At 39.7% G+C, this 25960-nt stretch overlaps 2 protein-coding genes across 4 annotated transcripts in view; one reads left to right on the forward strand and one right to left on the reverse strand.

Moving 5' to 3' along the window:
* wwp2 (WW domain containing E3 ubiquitin protein ligase 2) overlaps window positions 1-2155 on the reverse strand; it is a 52627-nt gene extending 50472 nt beyond the window's left edge. The window contains exon 1 of one of the 2 annotated variants that reach the window (XM_012960385.3): window positions 2011-2155. The gene's annotated coding sequence lies outside the window, so the exon portion shown is untranslated. 2 annotated transcript variants of the gene reach the window in all.
* A 2536-nt stretch (window positions 2156-4691) lies between these two features.
* On the forward strand, window positions 4692-14647 carry nob1 (NIN1 (RPN12) binding protein 1 homolog). Of its 2 annotated transcripts, none has more exons than XM_012961142.3 (9): window positions 4692-4838; window positions 4919-5051; window positions 6905-7038; window positions 7605-7676; window positions 8506-8649; window positions 9802-10044; window positions 10228-10325; window positions 10834-10978; window positions 13523-14080. In XM_012961142.3, the coding sequence occupies exons 1-9, from the start codon at window positions 4770-4772 to the stop codon at window positions 13790-13792; spliced, it is 1308 nt and encodes a 435-aa protein (XP_012816596.1). In that variant the 5' UTR covers window positions 4692-4769; the 3' UTR covers window positions 13793-14080.
* The last annotated feature ends 11313 nt before the right edge of the window (window positions 14648-25960 follow it).

Consider the following 25960-nt stretch of genomic DNA (forward strand, 5'->3'; position numbering starts at 1 on the left):
TGAAGAGGTTGAGAGACTGCCTCTTACGGAGCATTTCATGGATGAAAATACAGAAGTAAGGATCAGAAGCAGAGAAAGGTTATAAAATGAGATATGGAAGTGGATGTGGATATTATGTAAAGGCAGTGGCTCTGAATGAAACAGATGAGCCAGACAGAGAAAAGAATGGGGAAATGTAACACAGGTTAAATGATCAGCAGAAGATGTGTAAACTATTGTTTAATTAAAGGAACAGTAACACCAAATGATGAAAGTAATTATAATATAATATAAAGTTGCCCTGCACTGGAAACACTAATCTGTTTGCTTTAGAAACTCTACTATATTTATATAAATACCCTGCTGTGTAGCCATGGGGGCAGCCATTCAAGCTCGAAAAAAGACACAGGTTACATAGTAAATAACAAATAGGTCCTGTAGAATACAATTATGTTTTATCTGTTATCTGCTACATGATTTATGTCTTTTCTCCTTTTTTCCAGCTTGAATGGCTGCCCCTATGTCACATTTTATTTGAATTACTTTAAAACATTTTCATTTTTTGGTTTAACAGTTCCTTGTTTAAAGCGATACTGACATGTTCCTATGAAAATCCATAGGAACATATCAGTATTACTAAAACATTGCAGCACAAAAATATGTCCAGCCAAAGGACTGCCAAAGCCCAGCAGTACCTAGCTGTCAAGAAAGGGAAAGTGAATAAAAGAAGAGGTGCTATTTTCTTGGGTCATGCTGGACTGGGGTCAGCACAATCCTTTCATAGGTTAATAAGAAATAAAGCTAGTTCTTCAGCCTATGGAAGGATTACATTGCCTTAAGCCCAGTGTTAATGACACAACTACAGAGCATCCTTTAGCTATGTCAGATTGTGGGCTCAGGTAAGTATAGCTGAGCTAGGGATGTCTTTGGGGGAATTTTAGCTAGAAGGTATTTGGTGCAAAAACTCTTTAATAATACTTACACATTCTAATTATTTTTTATAGGAACATGTCAGTATAGCTCTACTAGGCTGCCAAGATAAAAAATTTTAACTGAGGGCAAGGTGGAATCTAGCAGCTGAGTTTAAAACAATGGAGAAAAAGGTGTGAGTCTGGGATGTATGTATGTATATTTTTATGTATAAAGCGCTACTTATGTACGCAGAGCTGTACAGTAGTGTACGCAGCGCTGGGATGGCACGATGCGTGTTTTAGCAGTTGCTTGAGAAAGAAAATCAGGGAACATGACAGTATTTTTAAGACGAAAGCAGAAGATTTTGGCAGTAGCATTAAAACAATCTGAGGATTAAAATGGTTAAAGATAAGTTCCAGGCAGCATGCTCAATTAACAATATTAATAAGCATGCCATCAAAGGTAATGCTAAAGAGATGAGACAGGCCAGATTTGGATGGCTAGACTACAGGATCCGTTTTTGTGAGGTTTATTTTGAGGTGGCACAGATTTATCCAGAAGGGAATACCTAGGAGTCAGCCAGAGATCTGGGTCTGCATGTCAGTGCTTCCTGGAAGGGTTTCTTAATATATCCTTATGTTAAATCGTTTTCCTTAACAGAGAGTGTACATGGCAAACAACATAATGATTGTGTCAGAGTTTTATAAGCTAGTGTAACAAGACCACTAACATAACTAGGAACCTTGTCACATATTTATGTTTTCGGTACAACACTGCGCACTGTTATGGCTTCTTGCCCTCCCACCACAATCCCAGTTCTCTCCTGAAATACAAAGTGCCCTCGAGCTATCGCCAATACACCGCTAGCAAAGTGTTTCAGTCTGCTGTCATATTCTCATTATTACACGAACACCATTACTAGGAACCTCCCCCAAACAAAGCAAACGTTCTCTGTACTTTAAATGTGTATTCCCCATCCCCTCACAATGTAAATCCAATCAATAACAAACAGCATAATATCTCTCTGCCTGCTTTATTCTTCCCCACTCTTCCAAATCAAATCTGTTTTACTGTCGCCGACCCTATGCTGTTCCGCCAAATTCTTTTATTTGTATTTACCTGCTACACCACTCTCTTCTTCACTTCCGCCTTCAGCACTTTCGGTCATGTGACCATTGGCCTTGTCACGTGACCCGGAAGAAAGTTTAGGTAGCACCGGATGCAGGAGGTGTTGGCGTTCTGTAGTGAGCTGCCATTTTACTATGGGGACGATATCCCGTGGGTTCTTAGCAACAATCTCTCTTTATCGTTCTTATTTCTCGGCACGCTAAAAGGCGTGAGGGACGTTTATATTCAATTAGTGAGTTACGGGAAGTGTCAGTTTTGCTATTGTGCGTACTCTAAGCACCGTTCCGCATTGTTTGTCTTATATTCTACTGTACTGGAAATGCAAAGCGATACAATTAAAGAATTTGTGTGAATTTTTTTCTACCTCGTTAAAAGATTTTTTGCATGGTCTGTAACCAATTGTGGTGTTGCTGCTTCTGGGATACAATGCTATGTTCTCTATTCTTTTAATATGTTTCCATATTGGTGACATTAGCAGCAAGTCTTATTTTTAGCAGCTGGGACGGCCAGGCGGCAGCCCCACCAACAATTCCCTATAAATAAGTGGACAGAAGATAATAACTAAGCTCGGATCTGCAACTGCCCGTTCATTGTTGATTTTTTAATGGATACCGTTGTTCCCCCCCCCGGTTGAAACATAGATATATTAATTTTTCTGGCATTACTATACTATGCATGCAGTGGCCCAGGGCAGCAGAGGAAGCTGTGGGGCATTAAATAAAAGATGATTGCACAGCACTCTAGTGGAGATTACCTTGGACCTATGTTAGAGTTTGTTCCCAAAGATGTTCAATGTATTGTCATTTTGCTGGAAGCTGTACTACTTTCCTCTCCCCTTTTTTCTTTCATTTATTCCACACATCTCTTGCTTTATATATTATGTATTGTTTAGAAAAAAAGTAGGGGGAACAACAGTTACTATATATATATATATATAATTTTATATGTAGCAAGAAGACAGGCACTCTCGTAAAAGTAGGTCCAAAGGAGCCTGGGTGCAGTTCCAAAATAATAGATGGAGTAGCTGTAGAGAGAGTCCGCACTCACAGGTCTTACAGAAAATATAGAGGTTTTATTCAAATCAACATCTAACGTTTCGGCTGCATCCACAGCCTTTCTCAAAGTCTTTGAGAAAGGCTGTGGATGCAGCCGAAACGTTAGATGTTGATTTGAATAAAACCTCTATATTTTCTGTAAGACCTGTGAGTGCGGACTCTCTCTACAGCTACTCTTTATATATATATACACATACACAAGGAAGAGTGGAGCACACCCTATAAAAGTTCAAATGCCCTGGGTGCTGGCTGGTTTGGCCTTTTGGTTTGTCCCTGAGGAAGAGTACAGTTAGTACTCTAAATGTTGGATTTTTTTGAATAAAATTTTTTCACTTTATCGTTAAGTCCTTGTGTGCGGCTCTCTGTCTATATATATATATATATATATATATATATATATATATAGTTTAAATATGAAGAATTCAAATCAGAATAGCAGAAGGGGAAAAGGCAGAGAAGATAATGAATAGAAAGGTGGTGATTCAGATTCTGTTCAAAACAGCAGATTAGATGAACATTTATGTATAAATTCTTTCGGAGCAGTTACATTTCCTTGTGCTGCTAACTCTCTAAACACTGCAAATACAACGTATACTACAACATAAGGTTGCATAAAAAACAGCGGCAATGATCTACATGACTCTAAAAGGGTCCCAATTTATTAGATACCCAATGGTTGGTGCTACATTCCCCTAAAAAGCACACCAGGTCCAAGGTAATTTCCACTAGAGTGCCGTGCATGTGTATATCCAAACAGGCTGTGATATTACATTGGGACTTTGCTTCTGATTATTGTAATGTATCCACCATATGCTGGAATCTTTTGATTTTAGCTTAATTTCACCAAAGTTCATATGAGCAGGATACCTGCAATTTTAAAATCTGCCCTTGATTAAGCAACCTGGGAGCCTTATTGAGTGTTCTCATAGATACTGTATTCAGTGCAAAGCCTCTATCAGAGGAGCACCGCCAGGACTGCTGTAGGGGGCCCATAACATTTTTGGCCCAGTGGCACAGACAACAAGGCTTTCTTAATAACAAAGGCCCAAGCCATCCCATTTTCAAAGTGGGAATGGTCATTAAGTAATAGGGCCCCAGGATTTTTGATAGCAGCCTATTCTTGGCAGTACATACACTGAGATTCAAAATATGCCCTGGCATTTACACTACAAGACCAAACAGACCCATAATGACCCAATGTACAAGTTCAGTCTATGGCAGATTACAGGATTTAGATTCTAGTCTGGGTATGATCCAGAATAGCCTCAACCAGGTTGAACAGTTATTTCCCATTACTAAAATGCTAGCGCTTCTATGTAAGCCGCTAATTGCATTGCTTTGGGGCAACTTGATTGTTATATTTTTTAGTCCACATTCTAAGTATATCTTATGCACTGGAAATAATATCTAACACGAAGTTACAAAAAGTGACTTGTGAAAATGCACCAAGAGAGGGAAGGTTCCACCACAGAACTCAAGACTTGCCATTTCCCGTTCCAAAAACAAAATATGTAACTGAAAAACATTATACATTTGGGCATATTGTAGAAGTATTGCTGCTTTTTATGACGCCAACCCACAAATGTCACCACAAGATGGTGCTGATCTTTATTTCTTTGAGTTCCAAAGATTCGTCCTATCAACCAACGTGGTGTGCTGTCATTTGATTGGTAAGGGGGCGGGGTGTCTGGGAACATGGCGCCCACCAAAGTACAGCACGTTGTGGCTGATGCAGGTGCTTTTCTTAGGAACGCAGCTCTTCAGGTAACAGTTTACATACAATACATTTAACCAAAAAGTGGTTTAAATAAATGTTCGCTCCAATAAACATGTCTCTCCTTTAGAATATCGGAACAAACATCTACACCGTGCGGGAGGTTGTGAGTGAGATCAGGGACAAGGCGACCAGGAGGCGGCTGGCTGTTCTGCCCTATGAGCTGCAGTTCCAAGAACCTAGCCCAGAGAATATACAGCACGGTAAGCGATGACTCGTACGGTGTTTATGTGATGATGGCATGTGTTTAAATTCGGGCTGGAGAACTGTCAGTCTAGGGTGTCCATATTAGTGTGTGAGGTGCTGTCGTGTCTGTGTCGGTGCAGTGCAACCTGTTCCCCTTCAGCTTCTAAAATACAGTTTGCAGCGTCCTGTTCGCTTAGGAAGCTTTATGGGCCTGTTGCGAGTTTAAAGGAAAAGTAACACTAAAATTTTAATTACAACCACAAGTTTGGATACGTGGTGTTCAAGCTGAAATTGGGCCCTCTTCACCTCTTGTATCGGTTATTGATTACTTTATATGTTACTCTGTATGTCCAATGTATGTAACCCACTTATTGTACAGCGCTGCGGAATATGTTGGCGCTTTATAAATAAACGTTAATGTAATGTAAAAATTGATTTGGTGGCCTCAATACAGGCATCTGCTGCTTCCACTTAGCCGGTAGTCCCATTCTTTACCTTTGCTTAAAGAATAGTGTTATTTTGGAGTCCATAATCCAAATTAATGTCACCAGTAAATGAAATACCTACCTAATATGATGATATTTTATCATCAATTTAAAAGTTATTAGGCCCCACAGAAGAATTATTTAAGGTCCCCAATTATACTTTAGATATATGACATTTAATGTAAACATGTATTTGAACTTTAAAGGTAGTGCCCAACTTGCCTTTTATACCTCTTGGCCCCTGCTTTAAGTCACAGGATTTGTTTTTTAATAGTTACACCCCTGTACACACCCTTGTAATCTTGTGCCAAAACAGAAGTAACTTAAAGGGAAATTACTGTCAAAAAAAGAAAAGTTGGACTGTATTTTTTCAGATATACAAAATAAACCTGTCTGTAATATACCTTTCATACATTTGAAGATATTGGTAGTGATATTTTGAGGAAGTTTGCTATAGGTCTTCATTTCATTTCTCTTTTTTTGGGGGGGGGGGGGGGGTAATTATTTTTTGTTTAGCAGCTTTCCCTTTTTGGAAATCTAGCAGCTATCTGGTTGCAACTTACCTTAGCAACCTGGTAATAGTTTGAATGATAGACTGATAAATGAATATGAGAGGGCCTGAATGGAAAGATAAGTAATAAAAAGTAACAATAACATTTTGTAACCTCACAGGACAATAGTTTTTTAGCTGTTGGGTTAAGCGACTCTAAACAGGCAGAAAAAGGGAAACAATTTTAAAACTATAGAAAATGAAGGTATTAAGTTGCTAGGAATCTACCATTTTATATAAAATACTAAGTTAATTTTAAGGTGAACCATAGAATCCATAGATCTACCAGCTGCAGGACCTGTTAAAGGAACAGTAACACCAAAAAATGAAAGTGTATAAAAGTAACTAAAATATAATGTGCTGCTGCCCTGCACTGGTAAAAGTTGTGTGTTTACTTCAGAAAGTCTACTATAATTTATATAAATAAGCTGCTATGTAGCCATGGAGGCAGCCATTCAAAGGAGAAAAGGCACAGGCACAAAGCAGATAACAGATAAAACACTATTGTATTCTACAGAACTTATCTGTTATCTGCTATGTAACCTGTGCCTTTTCTCCTTTTTTCCAGCTTGAATGGCTGCCCCCATGGCTACACAGCAGCTTATTATATAAATTATAGTAGCGTTACTGTAGCAAACACACCAGTTTTACCAGTGCAGGGCAACAGTGCATTATATTTTTATTACTTTAAAGCAGTTTCATTTTTTGGTGTTACTGTTCCTTTAAAGGAAGAGATTTTTTTTCTTTTTAAATATTATACTGAGAACACTGTTTCTAAAAAGCACATCAGGGGCATGCGTTTCTTAAAACCAATGCATTGTTTCTTTCTTGGCAGTGACTGAGTTCTCTAAAAAGACAGGAGACTATGCCAGCCTTTCAGCCACAGATATCAAGGTTCTTGCTCTCACGTACCAACTGGAGACTGAGCATGTTGGGAAGGAACACCTCAAGGCAGAACCCTCTCAGAAGGTAAGGAAACAGCAATTTCTATGTTGATAATACTTACCCACATACTCTTGGTTTGTACTCTATAGAATAATGTTTGAGTATGTTTTGCCAATAATATTGCAGGCATATTACTCTATTACTAAAATTTACATCACGTAGATCCATTATACAGAAAGTTCCGAATTACGGAAAGGCCATCTCCAGTAGACTTCATTTTAATCAAATAATTCACATTTTGTAAAATTTATTTCCTTTTTCGCCTGTAATAATACAGTACCTTGTACTTGACCCCAACTAAGATATAATCCTTTTTCGAAGCAAACTAATCCTATTGGGTTCAGTTAATGTTTAAATGATGTTTAGTAGATCTAGGGTATGTAGATTCAAATTACAGAAAGATCCCTTATTGAGAAAACCCCAGGTCTAGAGCATTCTGGATAACAGGTCCCATACCTGTATGATTCGATCCCATAGCCCCTAGTCACTAAAACCACATTGCATAGAAATTAAAATTGTAAAGGATGGTGATGGAAATTTAAGTGTATGTATATTGTGATGACTACCTAATGCTAGTGTGTTCATTGCAGGTCTCTATCAGATCCACATCCCAGCACCCAGAGGCTCCTGTTAATGTTGCAGGGTTTCATTTCCCCTCTAAGGTAAATTCTAAGATTTTTTTTTCTTTTCTTTGGAATATTAGCATACTAATATTCCAAATTATAAATGATTTAGATATGCACATGCTGCCAGGAGACATGCTATACTTTCAGTGCTAAAACAACATTGAGGAGAAAAACATGGACGCAGCATTAACCTGGATACATCATAATCATTTATTTATGCTCTAAGAAAAAACAAATCGGTTCTATGACACCAAACACAACCGCTCTAAAGTGATGATTGTTCAAATTCTTACTGTCTGGGTACCATAAGGGAAGTGAGTGCAGAGCATAGAAAGGTAAACTACCTTCATAAATCAGAAAAGCCGTTTTGTGTAGGCACCCCCTGTTGTAAAAATAGAACCAACAATATAGTGAACACACAAAACTGGTTTATTAATAAAGTAAAACTTTTATTTTTGTTTCTTTTGTCCAGAAGGAGTAAAGAAGCATTTTACAGGGAACTAATGTTAATGTTAGTGCCTTTTGAACTTCTGATTTTTGAAGATGGTTCAGCCCTGGCTGATTGGATTATGGTTAGTTAACCTAATTAGGTGGATCATCAAACTGTATAGCTGCTTGGGCCTGTACACACTGACTTCTGAATAAAAGTGTTGAAAGGGTTTGGTATCCCTTCTGGGGTTGCTACCTCAGGACAATGTTACACGTGGCATTTTGTTGACCATGAAAAATTCCCTCTCCCTTAGGCACCTGAAGATACCTTCCCCTCCAGGAAACGTGCCATTGAAATTGTTGCTCTTCCGCTATTTTAACTAAATCTAAAGTAACAAAAAAAAAATAAATACGAAGCATCTTTTTCTATTTCTAGGCCACAAATAAAAAGGATTGTTCAACAAGGGAACCAACTGAAGAAAACCCTGATAATCTGAGTTCAGAAAATACTGAGTTTGACTCTTTCTTGTTCTGGAGAAGCCCTTTACCCAGCATAGAGGATGACCTGTTGGAGCTGATGGTATATTCTTTTTTTTGTTTTTCCTTTTTATATTGCAGGTACACTGGGTTTTTTTTTTTGTTTGTTTTGTGTTTTTTTACAATTCTACCAGACTTTATATTGGCATTGAAAATGTCAATCTGCTGTAGCATAAAATATTAAAGAAGCTGCACACTCTATATAACATGCAGGCAGGGAACTTATCCCATTTATTTTGACCACATATGCCAATAGCAAAAAAAAAAAAGGGGGAAGCTTTTCTCATCACTATATTGTAAACCATTAGGCAGGGGTGCAATGAGGCTGTGACCACAAAATTCATATAGACAAGAACAAGAGATCCTCTGCACTCGCCCATTATCAATATATATAGGACATTAAGACATTCTGTTCATTTAGCTACCAAGAAATGCCCTCGTCTTTAAGTTTAAACAGGAATTGTTCATATATTGCAATATACTTCAAGCTTGCCAGCTATGTCAGACTCATCCCCACATGTGCCAATACACTGTATTTTTCCACAAAATCTGCCTTTTGTGAGCACTGGCAGGTGAATGCCATGCCTGTCAGTTTTGTTGGAGTAGAGAGCAGTGGGTTGGAGTTTTAAATTTTGGTGGTAAATACGTTGTGTGACAATAGCCTAATGGGGGTTATGTAATTAAAGGCACTAAGTTTACCCAGGAGCAGTAACCTGTAGCAACCAATCAACAGGTAGCATTTACTGGTCACCTGGTTAAAAGCTGACATTTTATTGGTTGCTATGGGTTGCTGCTCCTTGGCAAACTTTTTGCTTCTTATTACATATAGGTGTCAGGATTTTATTTGAGCTAGGTTTATTGCAGATCGGATTTCTTCCACAGGCTTGTTTGTGATACTGACACGTTCCTGTCAATGATAATCAATAGACTAATACTATTTTTACCTGTTTATAGACCCCTGGTAGGCCTCATGTTCAGCATGCAGTATAGTTTTGGACTCCAGTGCTGAGCTGGATAGCGTGCAGAGATAGGATAGAATAGAATATTTAAACTGAGGGAAAAACACCATCGGTTTTATGTTAGTTATACTAACACAATACCTATAACTGAGAGAATCATGCCAGTATCACTTTAAAACACTTGAATTGACGTGTTTCTAATGCACCTTTTTTTCCTCTTCTTTATTGTTAAGCAGAATGCCCAAGTTGTGTCTGTGACCCCAAATGCTGAGCAAGAAGCAACTCCTGTAGGTCTGATAGATAAGTGCCATGCTTTAGAGGAATTACCAGATGCTGGGACATCCAGTGAGGAAGAAGAAAATGATGATCAAGGTTGGATCACACCTAGCAACATTAAACAAATCCACCAAGACATGGCAGTAAGAGAGGCCCCTGTTAATGTTGTTGTTGGCTGTCTGACAACAGACTTTTCTATGCAGGTAAATTAAATAGTTTTTTTTTTTTTTTTTTTAACCAAAGGCTGGGTGTTTTGTGGTTTAGCATTGTTTAATTTCATAAAGAAAATTGGTGTCTCCCATCCCTTTTCTTATTTTATTTCATTAACTAAAGGGATTAGTATGTATTCTCTTACCTGAAAGTGACTGGTCTTAATTCTATTGCAGAATGTTCTCATTCAGATGGGGCTGCACGTGTTGGCTGTTGATGGAATGCTGATTCGGCAAACAAGAAACTACATCTTGCGTTGTCATGGCTGTTTCATGTCAGTGTCCTCATTGCTGCTTTTCCTTAACATTATTTAGAATTTATCTGATCATCGGTAGTATGTATTTGACTAAATAAGATAATTTACAGCTGTAACAATTGGACCAAATTTGCTTTATAATGTCAAAATATAGTACAATGTGCAAGGTTTGTGCTCCTTGGCAGTAAGTACAGGCCCCTTTGTCCTGTCCCAAGCTAATGTGTATGGCCTGGAAAAGCAGAATATATTTGTGTATGAATTTAACATGTGCATGATCACCAATGGAATGCTGCTGAGAGAGACTTATGCACAGTAAGAAATAAGTATGGTGAGACATACAAAAGCATGACAGCTGGACAATGTTTTGTAATATGCCATGTTTTAATTTGTAAAGGAGGTCACAGGGATTATAAAAATCTGTATTTTCATTAAGAAGTATGTCATTCACTGCAGTTTAATAGCAGAAATTGTTAGTACTTGTTAGTGTTGTTAGTATGTCCTGAATAGTTAATGTTTGTTTCCTTAGGACTACCTCTGATATGTGCAAGACTTTCTGCCCTAAATGTGGAAATCCAACTCTAAAGAAGGTAGCTGTGTCTGTAAGTGAGGATGGCAGTGTCCACATGCACTTATCCAAAAACCCCAAAGTGCTCAATTCTCGTGGAATGAGGGTAAGCACAAATCTGCAAGTATAATAAAATATAGAGTTTCCCTGAAATAATAATGTTTATTAATGATTATAACATTATGCTTCACCTATGTTAGTTGGGACTTAAAGAAGAAGGAAAGGCAAAGTCACTTGGGGGTGCCAAAATGTTAGGCACCTCCAAGTGACTTAAATCACCTACCTTTTACCCCGGGCTAGTGCCCCTGTTCGGAGAGAACAGCACCAGCCCAGGGTAGCTGCCAGCGCTTCCTTGTTCCTGTCTCGCCGCATGCGCAGTAGAGTGAAAAGCCGAGCTTTAAAGGAACAGTAATACTAAAAAATGAAAGAGCTTTAAAGTAATAAAAATATAATGCACTGGTAAAACTGGTGTGTTTGCTACAGTAACACTACTATAATTTATATAATAAGCTGCTGTGTAGCCACGGGGGCAGCCATTCAAGCTGGAAAAAAGGAGAAAAGGCACAGGTTAGATAACATAAGTTCTGTAGAATACAATAGTGTTTTATCTGTTATCTGCTATGTGCCTGTGCCTTTTCTCCTTTGAATGGCTGCCTCCATGGCTACATAGCAGCTTATTTATATAAATTATAGTAGACTTTCTGAAGTAAACACACAACTTTTACCAGTGCAGGGCAGCAGCACATTATATTTTAGTTACTTTTGTACACTTTCATTTTTTGGTGTTACTGTTCCTTTAACAGAGAAGTCAGCTTTTCACTCTACTGCGCATGCGATTGTCCGGAACATTCGGCGGCAGCGTGAGTAGCAAGGAGGAAACGCTCTCGACAGGTACCCCGGGCTGGTGCTGTTTTCTCCTAACAGGGGCACCAGCCCAGGGTACAAGGTAGGCGATTTAAGTCACTTGGGGGTGCCTAACATTTTGGCACCCCCAAGTGACTTTGCCTTTCCTTCTCCTTTAAATATCAGAATAATTCTTACAGTTTGGAATTTGTACCAAACAAAATTAATTCCAAATTAGAAATTTAAATGTACATCTCAGACTACACATGTTAATATTTTACTGTATTATTAAAATCTTCTAAATGTACACAGAAGTCATGTGCCCAAGCTTGCAACCTAAGGACGTGTAATGGCTTGCCAAAAAAAGTATGGAGGAAAAGCAGTATTTGTGCTTTATCTGTCTTACGTTTGTAATCAGCTTGTGCAGAGAGCACTACTGATTAGATCAGTAAGGTAAAATAATTTGGATTTTCTGCAGGAGGGAAGCTGTTTGTTAGTGAGACAGGACCTCCTCTTTAAACAGAAGATAGATCAAGGGTGTGACCTGTTAAAATTGAACCTATTATCTGTTAATCTTTTGAATTTCACAGTAACTTTTGTTATGTACCTCATGTGTACAAAATAAAGGTGGCCACACACGTGGCGATTTGCGATCTTTCGTCAAATCCGCCACTAACGTTCAGGGCTGAAACAGCAGATAAGGAGGTAGAAACAATACAATTTCTACCTCCTTCTGCCGATTCAGCCCCGACTGCAGATTTTGCTCAGGCGCCTTCTATGGCGCCCGATCAAAATCTTTTACCCTGGCCAATCGCGAGTCGACCGATATCAGCAGCTTAACATATACCCTAAATGGACAGATCACTAGCTGTGGATTGCATCATATGTAAACATTTGCCACCCTGTCATACAATGTATATAAATGTGTCACATTCCACACAGGACATATGTAAAGTGTTCATAAGAACGCACAAGAATATTACAAGAACGCAATATTAAAGGGGCAGCTTGTTCAGCAGGAGTTATTGTTATTTCTTTTTCTAAATAAGGCACGCTAAAAGAGGAGAAGATAGTTAATAAAATAACAAATCCACAAATAAACATTGTGTATAATGAACGTATCCCTATCTGTAAACCTGAGATGCATTTAAGGATATGGAAATATTTGTTTATACAGAGCACTCTTTTTGTTAACAAACAAATGATCCATTACTGCTCTAAATGAAAGTATAGAAATTAAAGTATGGGATTGGCTTAATAATTTTTCAACAAAAGTCCTATGTATTGTACTCATGTTGACTCTTTGAATACCAAATCCTGATTTGAGTCATGCAGCAACTGAACGGGCATTATCTGTATAGGTAATGCATTGTCTATGTGGTATACGCCTATGCTAAAAGGTGGGAATATCTAATGTTATTCAGTATTCACAAGTAGCCCCTTTCAGCAGAAGCATTTATCATATGCAGTTTACTTTTCTTATAATATAAAGGGAAGCAGAATTGGCTGCTGAGGTTTTTTTCTGGGTATCTAAAGCACACTCCTAGAAGTGAGAGCAGAAGAAATTGCCAGTATATTTTTCAATAAGGAGGAACCTGTATGTAATACAACTAACTACTGTATTGTCCTTGAGTAAGACATTATATTGTATTAAACACCAGCATATACCTTAGCGCTGTACAATAGAAGCATGCATCATTCATAACAATTACATGCAAATACTGACCAGTACAGCGAGTAATGAGGGTCCTGAACACTACAGCTTGAATTTTCTATTTTTTTTCTAACTCCTTCTCCCTTTTTTCAGTATTCTCTGCCAGCCCCACAAGGTGGAAAGCATGGTAAAAATCCATATCTAGTGGTGGACCAGCGGTTTCCACAGGAGCGCCAGTCTAAGAAAGCTAGAGCCAAGACTGATGTCTTTAACCCAGATTACATAGCAGAGGTATCACCCTTTGCTGAGAATGACATTTACAGCCGTGCTGCTAATCTTCAGATCCGCGATGGAGCCCTGGGAGCTGGCCGCAGACGCATCAATCCCAACACTCCCAGAAAAAAGGGTGTAAAGCAAAGATGAGCAACCCACACATTACACAGGATCAGTTGGCTGGACTGGGGGCTTCTCTCTTATCCAAAGAGAGGAAACATATTTATTGGAAAATCTCCTTGTTTTTTACTGTTGAAGTTCCTGTGATTTTGTGTTCAGCTTCAGGAGTGCCAGTTTTTGTACATGAAGCACGAAAAAAAAAAAAAGAGTAATAACAAGAGCTTGTTATTTTCAGATGTTCTTAAGATTTATCGAAGCAATTGAGTTTACATCTGGACTGTTTTATTATTGAATATTAATTCTTCGGACTATATTCCAGCATTGCCATATCTATTTCTAATGGCAATATTTAGAGATGAAAAAGTGATTGTTTATTTTGCCTCTTTTCTGTATCTCCAGTAAATTACTGACTTGCCTTGCAGTTTTAGCCTTGCCTGTCTGGCACAACAGTACTTGCTATGTCAAATACTTTTCTATTATAATCCCTTTAAAAGAACAGTTCAGTGTAAAAATGAAACTGGGTAAAATAGAAATACTAATATTTCTAATATACTGTTTATACTCGAGTATAAGCCTAGTTTTTCAGCACCCAAAATGTGCTGAAAAAAGTCACCCTCGGCTTATACTCGAGTCGGGTGCCATGGGTCCCTCTAGACTTGCACCCTCTCTCCTTTGTGTGCAAATTAGGCCACCCACAACCAGACCCTCCAGTGCCCTGGCCTAGGCTCCCACTAGCAATACTTATTTCCCCTTACATCCCTCCGGGACAGGGTCTGCTGCCAGTTTGCCAATGTGCAATGAGCGTGGGGTAGTACTCATATTGTTTTTGTTGACCCTCTGTTACTGTTTTTCTTTTGAAATAAATATTGAATAACATATACCCCACTGATGCCTCAATTAATGTAATTTTATTGGTATTTATTTTGATTATAAAAACTTAGCAGTAGCTGCTGCATTTCCCACCCTAGGCTTATACTCGAGTCAATAAGTTTTTCCAGTTTTCTTAGGTAAAATTAGGTACCTCGGCTTATATTCGGATCGGCTTACACTCGAGTATATATGGTAGTTAAGTTAAAAGCCTTGCTCTCAGCTCTCTAACCTTTTAGTTAGTCAGTGTTTTTAGGGGGGGACACTTGGGACATAAAAGTTCAGTTAGTTTGTGAGCACACGGGTCATATTTAAAAGCAAACTAACAACCGTTATGTCCCATATGCCCCCCCTCAATCACTGATTGGTTACTGACTGCTAACAGCTTAGAGAGTTGTAAGGGAGGAAGTGGTGCTCTGGCTATTATGTTGGACATCTGCTCACTCCTGACTTTATAGATTACATTTTTGCTTAACTATATTGAAAACATTTTTTATTTTGCACAGTCTATCTTTTTTACCTAGCTTCAATATTACACTGAACTGTTCCTTTAAAGCTGCTGGCAGAGGTTGCTGTCCAGACATCTGTGGTTAGCTAAATGGGTTTCAACAGACAATTCCAGCAGGGGTTAACCCCAAATTTTCCTCATAGCCTAAATAGATTCAGTTGAGCACAACCTTTTCGTGTACCAAACACAAATTAACTGGAGTAAATGGCTTTTTAAACCTTTAAACTTTGATATGCTTTCTGCTAAATTAGCATTAGTGGGAGCAGTCTAATATCAGCAGGTCCGGACTGGGATTCAGAATCTGGCATTTCAAGTACTCAGAGGCCCAGTCAGTTCCCCATGAGCCCAATAAATAGTGATTGTGTATGGCATCTCACAGCAGCCTATCTAGCATTTGCCAGAATCCAAAGATTGCCAGTCTGGGCCTGGATATGGAGCAGTGTTTGGGGGGTCCCAGCCTAAAGCCTAGTTAGGGTTTTCGGAAGAAATGCTTTTGGAAGCACAGTTCGAAGGTCAATTAAGCTCTAATCTGAGTGTTTTGGATAATGGGTTTTCCGGATAACAGATCCCATGGACACACATGCATAACAAAACTTGTATTTAGTTCAATACTTGCAGTAAAGACTGAGTTAGCCACAAGCCTATTCTGGAAAAACAAAAGACATCCATGATTGAAATCTGTAATATGTCTTTTTCAGTATTTTCTACAGCCCATAATAAAGACTGTATTTATATATAGTTATTTAATAGAAAATGTTTCACTTCACTGAACAAGTGTAGAAACATTGGGCTTCCCCCTTTTTGATATAAGCTTATTCAGTTGAGCTTATGTAGAAAAGGGACATAATTACTATCTGAAGCAGAATGCCTTCAAGTCCCAGAATCCACCACTGTACAATGGAAAAGGGTTTATTGTATTCAGATAGCAGCATTTTATGGTAAAATTTAATCTATACAATCCCTGTTTAATCTGCATCACTTCATATTAAATAGATGGTGCATGTACCAGAGTTACTGCAGAATCCAAATATAATAAGAGTGCTTTTCTTTTCAGCTCACAGGTGGTATTCATAGGGCCATCAAGCGGTATTCTACAAGGATAGCACTGCTTCCAGTGGACAACACAAATAAGAAGTTGCAATACAGAAGGGTGGGTTAATAAAACAGGTCTGGTCAATGGGCCATATACTGCCCCAGTGCTTTGTGTTGTAGATTATTTTAATAGGATATTTTAAATTTATTTCTGGACATAACTTATAATTCTATTAATGCATTTGAGTGTAGCTTTGATGACTTCCTGTACAAGCATAATATCTACAGTTAGTATAGGATATGTTATATGTATGTAAGTATTAGTTTATATATGCAAGTGTATAAATAAGGCTGCATTGGTATGTATATAAATGTGCACTGGGGTTCATTCGGAGGGGTTGACCTTGGATCCAAATTAACTATGTAACTTTAGAAAGAAGATGCTTTGGGTGTGCCTCTGCTATTGTTACATCCATGGACAGCACTACAATATAAAATGGCAGTGTTCCTGTTTTACCAGGTTATAAATAACTTTGGATGCTTAAGTATCCCACTTTTCTCTTCTTAAGACTCACAAATAGTTATCATTGTAATATTTGTGTATATAATCCTTTTGAATATGTTCCTGAGGGAATTAAGGTTAATGTCATGTGGGTTTAATTGCTTTCTCTTATACCCCATGACTTTGCATGATTCACATTTTAGAAAAGGCAGCTTTGATGATTTTTTTTTTTTTTCTAAAGAAAATTCCTATTAAGATTAAAGTCATGGCACAAAAACAAAGGAGTAGTTCAAGGGAGTCATTGACCTTTAACATTTGTGAAGTACAAACTCAAAGCATGAAGCTTTGGGGGTTGTTGGAAGCTGTGGCATGAGTTTGCCATTACTTTAGGGCTCTGGCGCCCGCGACAAATCTCCCTGTTCACGGGCGACTAATCTCCCCGAAAATGTAAATCGCCGGTGGGATGGCATACATGGCAGCGTGATTTCAGTGAAATCGCAGAAGTTGCCTTGAGAGAAAACTTCCGCGATTTCACTGAAATCGCGCCACCGCGTATGGCATTTCGGGGAGATTAGTTGCCCGCGAACAGGGAGATTTGTCTCAGGCGACTAATCTCCCTGTGTGCCAGAGTATTAGCCTTTTAAACTGCTCTTTTCCTTAAAGGACAAGAAAAGGCTGAGTCACTTGGGGGTGCCAAAATGTTAGGCACCCCCAAGTGACTTTAATCGCTTACCTTGTACCCCGGGCTGGTGCCCCTGTTAGGAGAAAACAGCACCAGCCCGGGGTACCTGTAGTGGAGCGCTTCCTCCTTCCTGCTTTGTTTTGCAATGACTAAACGACAGGCGCATGTGCAGTAGAGTGCAAAGCCGACTTCTCTTTTTAAGTTCGGCTTTTCACTCTACTGCGCATGCGCAAAGCAGGAAGGAGGAAGCACTGCAGCTACCCTGGGAACAGGGGCACCAGCCCGGGGTAAAAGGTAAGCGATTAAAGTCACTTGGGGGTGCCTAAAAATTTGGCACCCCCAAGTGACTTTGCCTTTCCTTCTCCTTTAATCACTTACTGACAAGTAATACAAAAATGGGGACTTTTGACATTAGACAGATATCAGCTTGTATTGGATTATATTGGAAATGAAAAGGGTAATCATTTGTAATTGCTGAAACTGCAATAATTTCTGATTAAAAGACTATAACAATAAATGAGAAGCAATAAAATGGTTACATCTACATTTATGTACCCTAAAGATGTTGCCCTTCTTATAAGAATTTATTCAGATCCACTCACAGCTTTGCACATGCAGCTTTTATTTTTTTTTTTTTTATGGTAGATACGAAATTTACTTTTTCACAGGTGGCTGTAAGGAAATTAGAGGGAACAATGACTTACTGGAGGTTGTGTTTGGTTTCTGTTGACAGCCATAAACATACGTTTGGGAAAACAATGCAGTACTCTTTAGGCTAATGCCATGCAGGGCAGATTCTTGACTTGTGGGTAAGTGCAGAAGCATAGTAAAGGGAGCGGAGAGAAAATGGAGACTGGCAGCAGCGAAGCTCTATGTGCCCTTACATATCATTATAACTGATCAAAAGGAAGCGACAAGAGCTTACTTACCAATACCAGCACTAGAAGAAAAGGAAAAATCAATTCATGCTTACCAAGATTTTCTTTTCCTGGACTGAAGCATAGCAGTGGGCATGAAGTACTACCCTCCTGAAGTAGTGCCCACTGCCATGTGAAGTACAGGAAAGGAGCATAACATTACAGGGCACCTATCATCTTATAATGTTTCCCCCTTCAGGTGCAGGCTAACAGACCATAGGATTGGGGAGCCGTGCCAACTGATCAACATCACGCTCAAGCAAGCTGGGGCACTTGCTCATAATGCGCACATGTTCCCAGCATGGCTGCCTGCTACTGAGCTCCCAGTGCAAGCACTAGGGGACTTTCCCCTATCAGGAGTGTGGGCTCTGTTAGCTGCACCTCCAGTGGAAGAAAATATTAGGTGACAGGTGCCCTTTAGTACTATGCTCCTTTCTTCCAGTGCTGGTATAAGTAAATACTATATTTCAAATTATCATAGTCAGAGAGCTTATTTTTCCCTAATACTTATTTCTATTTCTATCATACTTTCTATAACTATGTAAATACATTTGTGTATACCAAATTGTTCATGGCTGCAGTAAGAAAGTGTCCATAAATAAAAATTTACAAAGAAAATCCTGTTGGCTTTATATGTTCTTATAGAACTCCTCAAATCCATTATTATATGTGATAAACATACTGCAGTAAACATAACCGTTTCAGGTGTGCTATTAAATGTATTAAATGTTTTGCGTTCTGTCCAACTCAGAATAAATAAATCCAAATACTACAAATATTAAAAGATTTTATCTGATTTTTAGTAAATGATAGGAGTTCACTGGGTTCTGTAAATACTTCAAACATTGAAGAGCAGCCAGGGGAATAGGAGGCAAAGAATCACTGTGACTCAGCACTGAGACAAAGCTGCTAATGTTTCTTTAGTCATGCCCACATTCCTTCTCTGCATCCTATCAAGATTTCAGCATGAACACAATTGGATAAACCTAGTCATACAAACAGTGCCAGGAAAGCCACAGTATCCAACTGGGTATTCCTTTCTTGTTCTTGGCTCAGTACTTAGCATTTATGCATACACTGCTTTTCCTTAACTGCACCAGTTTCATAAGAAGGAAGGCAATAGTTAAAATGTACTTGGTGCATCTAGAGAAACTAATTTTTATTTCAGCGATTGTTTCTGGTAATTACACATATTTAGAGAAATAGATAGACCTTGCACACTGAAAAAAAGGTGGTTTTGCAAAACCATTGGGTAATTCTCCTGCCCAGATCTATAGGCATTTTTGTTGGATGGTATGTATGTTTTTCTGTGGGAATTTTTATGAATCTGTATTTCCCCGGTTACTATGGCAGCCTTCACACCTCTGGGTAATTCCCCGCCCTCGCTTAATGATAGGACAGAAATTAATTAATTCAATTAACCACTCTATAAGGTTCCCCCCCCTACCTCAGCCCCTTGTCTTTTTTTCTGTCCTCGCTTTAGGATTTTTTTGATACAATATTTTTATTTTGTGGCTCACATGGACCCAATTTTGGGATCCCATACCCGGGGAGTTAGCCTCTCTTCCTGGTAGGGCCATGCACTTTGTATTTCCTCTCAGAGGAGGTCAGCTGGCCAACCCCGTTATTAGGCAGCCCGGGGTTCTTCCTTGCAGCTCCGCGTCTGAGTCACTCAGTTGGAGCGATTTTGTATGCTTGTGTCTCAGACCAAGCTATTGGGCGGCACTGTTAGTTTCTTAAAGTTTTAAAACTTTTAATCTTTCTCCTCGCCTTACCTGCTCTCTTTTTTTCAGCGCAGCTTCGTTCTGCGGGTCCGGAAGTGCCGAGCCGGGACGCGATGCGTTCCAGCTTGGAACGCATAGTCGCTTCCGGGTCTGACGTCACTTCCGGGTCCGCGGAACGCCGAGAACGGCGCGAACACGGGCTTTTTCAACAGGGGAATTGCCCGTGGCGTCCCCTCTCTGTAGCGCCTTGACTAGACTGTCCCCTGCTGCTTCCCTTGGAGCACGGAGTGCCTGTGTCTCCCCTGACTTTCTGCGCTTCTGCTAAGGTAGGCTAAGTGATGTTTTGGTAAACGCAAGTTTTTTGTGTTTGCAGGGATAGGTTGCAATTGGTTTTCTTTCTGTTTTAGATGACTTCTAATCTTGATGTGCCTAGTAGCCCAGAAAATGCTGCCAGTGATGTTAGGAGGTGAGCCACTGTTAGGTAAGGTTTGTGTTGGGTTCTTACAAAAGAGTGCAATATTATTAAAATTCTATGTATGTTGTTTCAGTGTGCCTACCCCGAAAAAGTCTGCTTCTAAAGAAAAACATAAGAATTGTGTGACCTGTGATAATCCAGCCCAAAAGCATTCAAAGTTGTGTGGAAGATGTACTAGAAGACTAGCAGGAGATGCTGCAGCGGATACTGCTGATGTTATGAGGTGGATTGGAGATGCAGTAGCAGAAGGTGTTAACTTGGCGACAAAGCGTTCGGCACAGACTCAAAGATTTGAAGACTTCAGTGCTAATAGGAATAGGTCACCAGAACCGTATTCTATGGCAGATTCAGAGGAAGAAGAAGGCTTTCAGGAAGAGATTGCTTCATCTTTTGACGAGACACTTATTGAACCGTTAATTAAGGCAGTGAGAACTCAGTTGGAGTTACCAGAGAAATCAGAGCAACAGACATCTTCTTCTAATCCATTTAAATACTTAAAGAAGGAAAGAGCTACTTTTCCCTTGCATGAAGTGATTAAAGAGATTGTGGTTAGAGAATGGGAGAAAACTGATGCTAAGTATCCGATTCCTCCTAGGGTGCAGAGATGTTATCCTTTTCTGAAAGAAGAAGAATTAGTTTGGGATAAGCCACCGAAAGTTGATGCGGCAGTTTCCAGATTATCCAGAAAGACTCTCTTGCCAGTGGATGATGTGGTTTCGTTTCTTAATCCTATGGATAGGAAAATGGAAGCGTCATTGAAGAAGGCACATTTAGCGTTGGGGGCAACGTGTAGGCCGGCTTTAGCACTTACCTCTATTTCCAGAGCTATGCAAATGTGGATGCAAAATGTGGAGACAGCATGAAGAGAAGGTGTAGATAGGAGGAACATCATTGATGCATTAGCGGAATTAAAGTTAGCCACGGATTTTGTTACAGAGGCCTCGGTGGATTTGGTTCGCTCTTCCTCTAGAGCAATGGCTCTTTCGGTGGCAGCAAGAAGAGCCCTGTGGCTGAGAGCATGGGATGCTGATAAAGCGTCCAAGATGAATCTGTGTAATTTGCCTTTTGAAGGTAGAATGCTCTTTGGAGAAAAGCTAGACGACATTATTAAAAGAGTAACGGGAGGTAAAAGTGTTTTTCTGCCTCAAGAGAAGAAACCAGTTAGAGCATCGGGTTCCAATACAGATAGATCTTCCTTTCGGAATAAAACTACATCTGCTGAGCACAGACAGTTTAGACCTTCGAGACAATATAATCAGCCAACTCAATGGAGAGGAGGTCAGAATACGCTATTCAAGAGCTCAAGAAGCAGAGGAGCGGCAGGAAGGCCATTTAGGAAGTTCTGAAGGCTGGGCAGTTCAGACTTCAAAGATACCCGGGAGGTTAACACACTTCATAGAAGTCTGGACAAGGTCAATTACAGATCAGTGGGTATTGCAGACATTAAGGCAAGGCTACTCGTTGGAGTTCATGAAGACTCCGAGTCACAATCATTTTGTAATCTCAAACATCCCTTATCGAATAGAACACAGGAAGATTGTGGTCAATTACGTCCAACAGCTTTTGGTGGATGGGGCGATTATACCAGTGCCTCAAAGATTTCGGAGACTAGGAATTTATTCGATTCTCTTTATGTTAAAGAAAAAGTCAGGAGATTTCCGGCCAGTCCTGGACTTAAGGCCAGTGAACACGTTTCTGCACATAAAAAGATTCAAGATGGAATCAATATTTTCAATAGTAGAGATCGTCCAGGAAGGAGACTGGCTCCTGTCTTTAGATTTAAAAGATGCCTATTTCCATGTACCTATAACTCCATCTCATCAAAGATTTTTGAGGTTTGCGATAAGTCAAGATCTGCATTTTCAGTTCACCTGCCTTCCGTTCGGATTAGCAACGTCACCTCAAGTATTTTCGAAGATTCTTCAGACGTTGATAGCAGAAATCAGGAAGTTGGGGATTCAGATATATCATTATCTGGACGATATCCTGTTGATAGCGCAAGATCAGAAGCTTTTAATTCGGCACAGAGATCGGGTTATCCGGATCCTTTCAGAACATGGATGGATTTTGAACGTAGAGAAGAGTCAAATGGTGCCTTCACAGGATCTAATTTATCTGGGAGCCAGATTTATGACGAATCAGAACCTGGTGACTCTTCCAGAAGAAAAGAAAGACAAGTTAAAGTTAGCTCTAAAAGCTTTGAGGAACAGGACTTACAGTACAGCGAGACAAGTGGCCAGTGTACTAGGTCTCCTCAATTCAACTTTTCCGATGTTAAAATGGGCAAGGTGGCATGCCAGGCCTTTGCAGAGAATGTTTCTACAGCAATGGAATCCAACAGTGCAAGACTGGAATCAGAAGATATTCATGGAGGAACATGTCAGGAAAGAATTGAGGTGGTGGTTTCTGGAGGAGAATCTGATGAAGGGTCATTCCTTGACGGAGACAACATGGGTAACTCTAACGACAGATTCAAGTCCTATGGGATGGGGAGCCCATCTAAGAAGACAGTATTGTCAGGGACTGTGGACGGAGGAAGAACAGAGTCTTCCAGCCAATATATTGGAATTAAGAGCAGTTTGGAAAGCGATTCAGGCTTTCAAAGATCATCTGAGAGGTTCATCATTGTTGGTGAAGATGGACAACAAAGCAGCAATTGCCTACATAAAGAAACAGGGCGGAACGCACAGTCAGAATTTAATGACAGAGTTACACCCAATTCTGAGTTGGGCGGAGAAGTATCTACAGGGGATTTCCGCACTGCATCTACCAGGGAAGGAGAATGTGCTGGCAGATTTTCTAAGTCGAACCTTGATAGGGAAACACGAGTGGGAACTGAATTCAGAAATATTTGCGGAAATTGTGAGGAAATGGGGTCTTCCAGAGGTGGATCTAATGGCAATCCCGAGCAATCGGAAGGTGAAGAGATTCTTTTCCCAGTTTTATTGTTCCCAAGCACTAGCAGTGGATGCCCTTCAGCAGGATTGGAGTCAGGGACTCCTTTACATCTTTCCTCCAATACCCCTAATACCTCGAGTTCTGAGGAAAATCAAGAAGGACAGGGCCAACGTCATAGCAATTATTCCGAATTGGCCAAGGAGAAGTTGGTATCCTCTTTTGAGGCGGATGACCATTCAGAAACCGTTAGCCCTGAGTTACAGGGAAGATGTGTTGAAACAGGGGCCGGTGAAACATCCCAGTCCACAAATATTTTGCCTCTTTGCTTGGAGGCTGAGAGGAACAGACTGAATAAGGAAGGATTGTCGGAAGCAGTAATTAAAACTATGCTATCGGCCAGAAAGAATTCTACGAATAACACATATACTAGAATTGGAAAGATCTTTTCAGAATGGTGTGCTGCAAAGCAGATAAATGTAGATCATCCCTCTGTGGCTCAGGTCTTAGATTTCTTGCAAGCAGGCCTGGACAAAGGACTAAGTTTAAGAACTTTAAAACTACAGGTCTCAGCAATCTCAGCGCTAACAGGCATACGCTGGGCAGAAAACCAGAATGTGTCAAAATTTATGACAGGAGTATTACATCTCAAACCTCCAGAGAGGGCACTCTCAGCTACATGGGACTTGCCAGTGGTTTTGCAGGCGCTTACAAAGAAACCTTTTGAACCTATTGAAAGTATTTCAGATATGATGTTATCATTAAAAGCGGTTTTCCTGACAGCCGTCACATCTTCCAGACGAGTCAGTGATCTGCAGGCGCTCTCATCAGAGGCCCCGTTTATGGTTATCCAACCGCATCAGGTCTTACTAAGGCCAGTACCAGGATACCTTCCAAAGGTGGTCTCGGCTCTGCACATGAATCATGAATCAGTGTTGCCAGCTTTTTTCCCTGAACCTACATCGGAGGTAGAAAGGGCTTGGCATACTCTAGATCTTGTCAGGTGTCTCTCAACCTATTTGGCAAGATCCAAAGAATGGAGAAATTCTGACAGATTGTTTATTATCCCAGAAGGTAATAAGAGAGGCCAGGCAGCCTCAGTATCCACAATAAACAGATGGATTGTGAGATGCATCCAGATAGCTTACAAGACAGAAGGACACCAAATTCCAAAGGGGGTTAAGGCACATTCCACAAGGGCGTTGAGTGCTTCTTGGGCGTTTCAGGCAGATGTCACACTAGACCAGGTGTGCAAATCGGCTTCGTGGAGCTCAGCTAAAACATTTTTGAAACATTATCATGTTAACCTTGTCTCCTCAAAAGACGTTAATTTTGGGAGAAAAATTTTGGAAGCGGTGCAATGCGCTAAAGAATAAAAATATTAAGCATGATTGTGGTTAATTATTCCCATCCCTTCTAATTGCTAGGGTACGAACCCAGAGGTGTGAAGGCTGCCATAGTAACCGGGGAAAACGGAAAATTTTTACCATACTTACCGTAATTTTCGTTTCCTGGTTACTATGGGCAGCATTCACACCGAACCCTCCCCTGAGTTAGCTCGGACATAAAGACAAGGGGCTGAGGTAGGGGGGGGAACCTTATAGAGTGGTTAATTGAATTAATTAATTTCTGTCCTATCATTAAGCGAGGGCGGGGAATTACCCAGAGGTGTGAATGCTGCCCATAGTAACCAGGAAACGAAAATTACGGTAAGTATGGTAAAAATTTTCCGTTATTATGTAAATATGATGTAATGCTTATCTTGCAATGCTTATCTAAAATGATATGTGTGCACCTACCAATAAAATATAACTGGCTTGAGGCTCAGCTTTATTCTACTTTTTGTAACATTTATATGTATATATATATCAAAACCAACTACAGGTATTGGACCCCTTATCCGGAAACCCATTATCCAGAAAGTTCCATCTCCCATAGACTCCATTTTAATCAAATAATTCACATTCTAAAAATGGTTTCCTTTTTCTCTGTAATAATAAAACAGTAGCTTGTACTTGATTCTAACTAAGATATAATTAATCCTTATTGGAGCCAAAACAATCCTATTGGGTTTAATTACTGTAAATAATTTTATTAGCACACTAAATTACAGAAAGACCCCTTATCCGGAAAACCCCAGGTCCCAAGCATTCTGGATAACGGGTCCCATACCTGTATATCCTTATTTATCCAAGTGTATCACATAATCATCAACCAAACCACTCTACATTTGTTTACTAATCAATCAAGTATGGTTACTTGTATGTATGTATATCTTTATTTATAAAGCTCTACTTATGTACGCAGCGCTGCACAGTAGAATAGATTAATACAAACGGGGTTATTAAGATAATAATAGATAAATACAAAGTATAACAATAAATACAGATAAATACAAGATAAATACAGTTGCAACAAGTTAAGAGTCAAAGACACAAAAGGATGGAGGTCCCTGCCCCGTAGAGCTTACAATCTATAGACTTGAGGTTTACACACCAGGGCTACACTATTAACAAAGCCACCAAAGAACTGACTAGGAGGCCATCATATTGGGGTGCAAATTACATAGCTTGTTAGTGTCACTAAACATTATTAG

The sequence above is a fragment of the Xenopus tropicalis genome, chromosome 4, assembly GCF_000004195.4.
Source record: "Xenopus tropicalis strain Nigerian chromosome 4, UCB_Xtro_10.0, whole genome shotgun sequence".
Taxonomy (NCBI): Eukaryota; Metazoa; Chordata; class Amphibia; order Anura; family Pipidae; genus Xenopus; species Xenopus tropicalis.